This window comes from Colossoma macropomum, unplaced genomic scaffold (genome assembly GCF_904425465.1).
Source record: "Colossoma macropomum unplaced genomic scaffold, Colossoma_macropomum, whole genome shotgun sequence".
Classification (NCBI taxonomy): domain Eukaryota; kingdom Metazoa; phylum Chordata; class Actinopteri; order Characiformes; family Serrasalmidae; genus Colossoma; species Colossoma macropomum.
The window spans coordinates 38,632,358-38,640,363 of NW_023494785.1; the positions used below are offsets into that span (position 1 = coordinate 38,632,358).

General features: G+C 39.9%; 1 protein-coding gene across 1 annotated transcript in view; it reads left to right on the forward strand.

The window, feature by feature from the left end:
- The window catches only part of si:dkeyp-84f3.5 (uncharacterized protein LOC334144 homolog), a 30,374-nt gene extending 23,694 nt beyond the window's left edge, over positions 1–6,680 (forward strand). Inside the window, exon 3 of the mRNA XM_036593599.1 lies at positions 297–6,680. Within this exon, the coding sequence (XP_036449492.1) occupies positions 743–2,587 (1,845 nt within the window). The 5' untranslated portion in view covers positions 297–742 and the 3' untranslated portion in view covers positions 2,588–6,680. The remainder of the gene's footprint in view (positions 1–296) is intronic.
- Positions 6,681–8,006: the final 1,326 nt, after the last annotated feature.

The window sequence follows — 8,006 nt, forward strand, 5'->3', positions numbered from 1 at the left end:
AGCTGATTGTCTTGAGTTGCTGTTGACACTCTTGGGCATGTAACATTCTTTTGCAGAAAGTAGTTCTCAGTATTGGTAGATGTGAAGGTGAGATGTGTAAGATATTTCTGTAATGTGAAAATTTTCTTTGCCTTTGAATAATCTTGCAGTCTGTCTTAAGAGAAATGATACAGAAATTCCTTTGACAATGATATTTTAATTAAAGGTTTATCCAAGAAAAGATTTAAAATTTTTGTAAATGTTTTCTGCATGCAGGTCATTACATACATCTCATTTTCCTCTTCTTCTATTTTTAGATGCTGACATTGTAACTGAAGACAAGAAGCTGGAGAAAGGAGGCCCTACCTTGTATGGTTTGGGTCCATTATTTTATGCACAGATTCCATCTTTTTCATCTGCACTTCGGGGATTAAAGACACTTGACATGCTTTCTTCCCAGTTTCATTTTAGTGGATTGAGTTGACAAAGAGAAGAACCTCTGGCAACTGAAAATAATCATGGAACAGATTATTTTACAAAGAATCAAATGAAAGGGTTAGATGTTGAAAGGATTTGCATATGTACAAATTATGTTTGTCAAATTTTGCATTCAGGAGGAAATCACTTGCTGCAGTATTTCCCATAATCAATGTTTTTCCCCTCACCTGATTTTATTTAATTATCCTCTAGTGTAGTAGTCTATCTATCAGTTTCCTAGTTAGAAATTCAATTTGCATTCTGAGCAAGCTTTTGGTCAGTGGACATGGCGTACCCTTTACTTGATTTTTCTTCCCAACCCTCAACTGGGGATGATTTTATCTGCACAGAATGTGGTGAAGGATTTGGTCAGTATCCAAAACTGATCAATCACATGGCTATTCATGGACCCATTGACCCTTTATCTTCAAATGATGAAAGTGGCGTTAAGGGTTGTGATACACCCATCGAATTTGCCCTCCATGAAAATGGAACACTTACAGTAGTTGATAAATCTGCAGTATCTAACTTCTCATTCTTATTTGGAAAACCCACATCAAACTCATCATGGAATCAGACACCTTTTCAAGAATCGTTGCCTTCAAACAAAATGACAGAAAGGGAGCATACTCAGTGTAGATGTGAAAGATGTGGTCAAGTGTTCAGGAGCCAGAGAAGTTTACAGCAGCATCAGCGATACCGCCCCCTTGAGCAAGGTTTCAAATGTACCCTATGCTGCAAGGTTTTTTATGATCGAGAGAGTCTTCGGGGCCACCTTCAGAGCCATGATCATGAACGTTTTTACAGCTGTGGACACTGCGGAAAACGATTCTTAAAACAAGAGACTTTGTTCTTGCACCAAAAAGAATGGCACAAGTCTCTTGGATCCAAGAGTTCAAGTAAATTTGAAGACGACCGTGAAAATGGTATGGATAAATCTTACCCTTGCAAGATTTGCGGCTTGCGTTTCTTTTGGTTGTCCGACTTGCAGAGCCATCTAATTAATCATTCTCATGTGAACAAATCAACTACTGATGCCAAACAAAAAGAGAACTTGCAGGACCAGGAGGAAAGTAGCCATAAGAAAAATGTCTTGCCCTCTGCTGATGATTCTGTTGATCGCTCATATCGCTGTGGCTTGTGCGGGGGACGTTTCAATTCCTTGTCAGATTTGAAAGCACATCATGCTTCGGAACATCCAGATGAGGAGCGTGATGAGGACTCTTCTGAATCAGCGTCTCAGATTAAACGACAGCCTGTTAACTATTTTGGTATAATGCGTCAAATGGTTTCAAAGCACCAAATGCAACGCATGGATCCGTTGAGGTCAAGAATGAGAGGTAGACCTAGAGGAGGTGCTAACAGAAGTCTCAACTCTAAAGTGTTCCCTTGCAAACAATGCCATCGTGTATTTGTTCACTCTAGCAGTCTATCTCGCCACATGCGTTACCATAAGGGTACTCTTCATACATGTGTTTATTGTGGCAGACACTTTCCACAAAGATGCGATGTCACAAGGCATGTTGCTATGTATCATAGTTCAGATGTAAAGGTCAAAGTTGAAAGTGAACTTTTGGACGGCGAAGATGAAAATGGTATGCAAGAGTTATCAAAAAGGCAGACAAGCAACGATTCTGATGATCATGAGAATCAGGAAAATGAAGACCAGCAGTCACCAAAGCCAACAGATACGGAGAAGTCACAAGATACTCAAGAGGTGTCTCCTGTCAAGCCACGGATGACCTACAAATGCAAAGAATGTGGTAGAGTTTTTGGGCTGCTGAGTGTATATCAGCGACATGTGCGTTATCACAGAAGAGACCCTTCCCGAGTACTGCTAAGCTGTCCTCGTTGTCCATGTCGCTTTACTTTCCGCTCTGCTCTTGATCGCCACCTAGAGAATCATGATAAGGAAGGATCTGAGAAAAGTGGTAAGGAAGGATCTCCAACTCCAGAGGCTCATACAGATTATTTAGAAAATGAAGATGAAGATTTAGGTTTTGAAAGGAGTGAGTCAGAAGTAAAGTCAAAAGAGAATACAGCAACAGATGTGTTGTATGAATGCACTGAATGTACCCAGACATTCTCGGACCTGCAGAAGTTCCTTCAACATCAAAGTGCACATGGTTGAAAAAATGTCTAATCGGATATGATACCAGGGATCTGATAGTAATACAATGTCAGTGAAGACAAATGCATTCCATATGTTGAATTGTGAGAGCAAATCGAGCACTACCTGATCTTATCCGATTTTTTTATGTATGTACATTTTTTTCTACTGCTGAATTTGTTTCTTGATTTGTAATAGCACCAGGTTGACATGCCTTCCTGTACTTTCTCCTCTTGAATAATAGCATATTGCTAAGATGTCGTGTGGAATCTTCAAGAATGCTCTAATAGGTACCTCAAGGTGTTTTAAGTCATTATTTCTCATTATGCAAATTGTTGACTGTCAAATTTTGTCATCTTTGTATTTCCCTTTTTGCTCATTAACTGTGGAACAGGCAAATATTGTACTGTACAGAGTCTTAGAACATCTCATAACTGCCTTCCGAGTGTATTTCCAGTCGATGGCATCAGAGAGCATAATTGACATAATAAACCATATTTCGAGGCAAGCCCAGTTACTGACCTTGACTTCAGCAAGTCTTATCTGGGTTTATCTTGATCGATTTGAAGTTGCACCCCTAGTGGGAACTAGATTTAGGCACATAGCATTGAATGGTGAGTGAGATTTTATAACTTCGGAGTATGTGAGTGTTGGTCTACTTTGCATGGATTTGTCTGGGGCTGTTAGTATTTGATGTTTGAGGGTACAGGGGTCATACAAATAAGTGCTGTGATGTCTGAACATCAATAAAAAACAAGTTTTCAGTAAAAAAAAATCTTGAAAAAAACGCTATGCATGATATGAAACTGCTGTCTTTTTTGTTTTATATGTTTTGTTTACCTACACATACATCTTAAGCTGTGTCACAACTCTTATTTAGTTTTGAGCTTCCATGCTTCCCAACACAGATTGCCTGTAAATCAACATTCTAAACCAGAACTGTGGTCCTGATGGGCCAGATTCCTGTAGTTTGGCGATTTTCTTGCTCAAGCACAGCTGGTTCAACTTATCCGTTAATTGCCTGGTTACTTGATGTGCTAGAGCAGGGATATCGCCAATTTGTGCTAGACTCTGGCCCTCAGTTCCCCACCTCTGGTCTGAACAGTCCTTCGTTTGTCTTTTTCAACAGGTTTTCTTGCACATCCAAAAGACCAAAAAAATTCTAACACTATAACTGTCACTCAGAAACAACTCTCCAATAAAGAGTCCTTTTTGGTGCAGCATTTGGTTTAGTCATAGTGTTGCAAAAAAAGCACAGATCATTTGAAACAGTGCAGTCCAGAGTGTAGTAGTTTTAGATCAGCAGTTCTCAGACTGGTCCACAGGGACCCCTGGAAAGTCCACCATTTTGTTTTATTTCTCTGTTTCAAGTTATGTTGAAACAAAAATCTGGACTGTCTGGGGGTCACTGAGGACCGGTTTAAGAAGATTTAAAGAGCAAGGCTACCAGTTGCCTGCTTCAAGGTTTGTTTCAACCCAGAGCATAACAGTCCCGTCTTTGTTTTAGTTCTGAGGCTTGGGTCTACTGGACTGGCTCCTAGAGAGCTAAACAAAATGCATAGCCTACGTACTCTATCGTTCAATTGTTCATGTACAAAGTACTTGAATCCCAGGCTTTACCTACTATAGGCCCTGTCCACACTTGATATTAGCATTTGTCTTGAGTGATGGGATCCGGAGTGGACAGCAAGACCTGACATTTCCATGTGTTTACACTACAAATTGTGGTCATATGCACCCTGACCACCCTCAGTGAGAATTGGAACCCCCATGTTAATGCAAAGCGTAAATGGGGCCATCACCCAATTTTTTCCTCATCAAACAGATAGGGTCACGGGGTTTCCGATGTTCGTTAAATTGATTGGTTGCCAAAAAAGGCTTAAAACTTAATTCAGACCACAGGTAGCAACCATGCCGATCCTGCACCGCACTTTGAAAAAGACTCCTGTGTTAATCAGTGTTGCGGTTTGTGGTGGACACGCAGCAAGCAGGCACAAGAAGGGTGGTTTCATGTCTGTTTTTTGCCACTTGCTGCAAGCTGGATGCTAGTGGTTCTAGCTATATAATACTACGAAATGCAACATGTTGCATTGTGCATTCATGTTATACAGATAAAGCTGTTGTGGTCCATAATCAAAGCAGCACATATATTTCAACATGTTATCCTACTGCAGCAGCAGTGCCCTTGGAGGGCCGTGTAGGCCAGGCTAGCGATAGTCATGACAAGTGCCCCCTCCCAAAGTCAACAACCAATAATAAAGTTTATTTTAGGGGAACGTTTCAATCAGGGGACATTGTCTACAAATATAGACAAGTATACCCATGTCCCCAGGGTAAGAACAGGTTATGAGCAGAATATGAGTTCTTGTAATCAAATAGTCCAACATAAATTATTACTACAGTGGTCTAGCACTTCCGCTCAGTGTGACTTTTGCCATCTGGTATTGATATTTTAAAAAGTTACTAATTGACAATTTATAAGTCACCAATTAGCTGGCGAGATGTACCAGCACTACCATTCTGTTAGTATTGTGGTCAGCCACCAGTAGCCATTTGAGCACAAGTTAGCCATCTCAATTTTCCTCAAACTTTATCCTGCACAGCATGTGTATGGGTAGTGTACCCAAAGCATTTCTCAAGTATACTAACTTTTGGATTTGTAACTAAACATGCTCTTTAGTGATTTTAGGACATTCTTATCTGGCCTTCATTGGAAAATGTTTTCTGGGCTATGGAACAGCTTTGTGCCATCATGCTAAACTCACCATGTGTGCAGTATCCTTGGGATTTATGGACATCAGCAGATAGGAATGTAGTTATACAGCAATCTGTGTCCAAAACCACAGCCTATGTTTGTCAACACCATGGTTTAGAGTTAAGGCAATACTTGCTTTGCGCTTGGACTGCTTTGTGAATTCTGGCCACAAGTTTTTTACTACAAGATTGCCAATGTTCTGTTCTGTTTTTTTCTGTGCTTTTATTTAATGGATCCTGAAACACGACCAGAAGAATTCTTGTGTTATACAGTTACACACTCATGTGAAGTGTACTTATTTTATGATCTAGAAAGGACAACCAGAGACAAAATGTTTTGGTAGCGAGTGCCTTAAAAACAATTACATAAGTTTGCAGTGAATAAAATCTCTAAAATGAAAGGTAAAGATAGCTTAACTAACACAAATATACCATATTCCTCTAAGCTTTGTGTTTACAAATGTATATGTTTGTTGAGAATGGAAACAGTGTGACATTACTTAAAGCCATTGGTACATGACAGTGTACTAGCCAACCTCTGTACAACAGCACCTGATTTCACCGATTAACTTTTCTTCATACCAAAGGGGTACAGTGGTACATGAGCACAGTCTTTCAGTAGATTCAGTCAAGTACCCATTGTTAAAAGTTAATTGTAGACAAAGAGTAATCTGGTAATTTAGGGTGCCTTGACAGTCAAGTATTTAACAAGTCACCTATGGCGGAACTTAGTAGCAATCTTTATGCGAGTCTTTCACTATTACATCCTGTGTTCCAGAGTCCATTACCTTTGGTTCACAGTCTTTCTGGGGCAACTACTCATACTCCAGATTCCCACACCCCATAGGCATGATCAGACCACTTTGCTCTCAGAATTCGGTTTGGGCATACGATGTAAAGCCTTATCCAATTGTTCACTTAATCCTATTGTATCGTTTCCTCTTGTTGGCAAAGAACTGTTTGGGATCAATCCAATTCTGTGAGTTAAGCTGTCCTTGGTTCTAGCCTTGTATATTTAAGAAGTTGACCTTTGTTCTCAAAATGTGTTCTCAACCAGTGATAATCTGCTATAACAGCTATTGATTTGAATTGTTGCTAATTGGCAAAACACACTAACACTATACTATTATAAAAGTTATAGAAAAATAAATCCAGAGCATTGTAATCCAATCCAGTCCTCCTGGCTTCTAATGTACATGACAAGCAGTCAAGAACACTAAGAACCTAAGCAATAGGGTCTGTGGTTGCTTATGGTTAGATTGGGAAACTCAGGGCCTGTTCCAAATGGCACCCTAAGCCAGGGGCACCTAATGCATGTTAGACTAGAAGAATTAACTGCACTGCTGCTGCACTGCTTGCAATACCAATAAAGCATATAATACCAACCACACCTGGCAAGTGTTGCAGCAACATTCTTGCGAGCACAAAGTGCAGTTTTATGCTTTGGGTCTATGCACAGCACAAGGCATGCCAATGGTTTCTGGCTAAAAAACTACAAAATACAGCATTCATGCTATATTGTGCAGCCTAGACTTGCAATCAAAACAGCACATGCACTATAAATAACTTGTAGTCCTTTTAGTCTGCAACAGCAAAAGGATTGGCCTTGAGACTCAAGGAGATGTCTTAGGACACCGAGATTTAAAAATCTCATTCCTTTGTAGTTGGTTTAAATAGATTGACAACTACATTACAAAAAAAAAAATAATAATAAAACCCTTTTTAAAAGGTTTGAAAGATTTCCCAGATTGCTGTCAGACAGTGTTGGCAACCCTACCCAGGAGAGTCATGCAGGGTAGGATTGTGTCACAGTAGGTTTGTGCAGGTAATGGTTGTGCTTACACATTGAAATATATTTTATTGGGTACAAGTGGTGGCATGCTTCTACTGATTTGACGCTCAGTAAAGGCATTTAGATGTTATTTATTACAAAAAGAGATGCTCACACATTGAGCAAGCACCACAAAGCAGTTCTGGCTTACTGTTCATGCAGCGTCGCCCCTGGTTCCGACTCCAGTCCTGTAGGATCACTGCGCTGCAGAGTTTAGCACTGTACTTCATTTAGTATGCCTCACTCAAGCTATTAGCTAGTTAGCAAGACCTTCCTGAGATGAAGTTTGAGCATTAGCAGTTGCCCTCTTGGGAGTTTCGACACAAAGCCACAGACCAAGCCCAAGTGAAATTTGCCTAAGGTGCTAACCTACAGAGTGATCCAGCTAATCCATGAGGTTTTCAACAATAGCTGCAATCCAAGACAACGTGAGCACAGCAGTCCTTTAGTATATCCATGTATATTTTGTGTTTTTCCAAGCCCTGACACTAATAGAAGGAGGATCAGCTAGGTTACTTGGAGTAACGGTAGAACTCTGACAGCCTTTGATGAAGATTTCAGGAAATTGATGACTCAAATGAAACAGCAGTAATCTCAAAATGAGATCGCTGGGTTATAAATAGTTAAAGTAGTGCTTTCAATCACTGAAAGTTGCAGGACAGGCTAAAGGATTGTAGAGTAAGATTCCTTTGAAACACTTAAGATAATCTAAACCTTACAATGCTTTTGGGAATGTGAATCCTATACTTCTGGTAGTTTTGGAACCACACCAAGTGTACTTCAAATACCCTTTGCTCATTTCCTTCTCTTTTTTAAAGCTGGTTTCCCTTCAACATTCTGGCAGGAAAAAAAAAA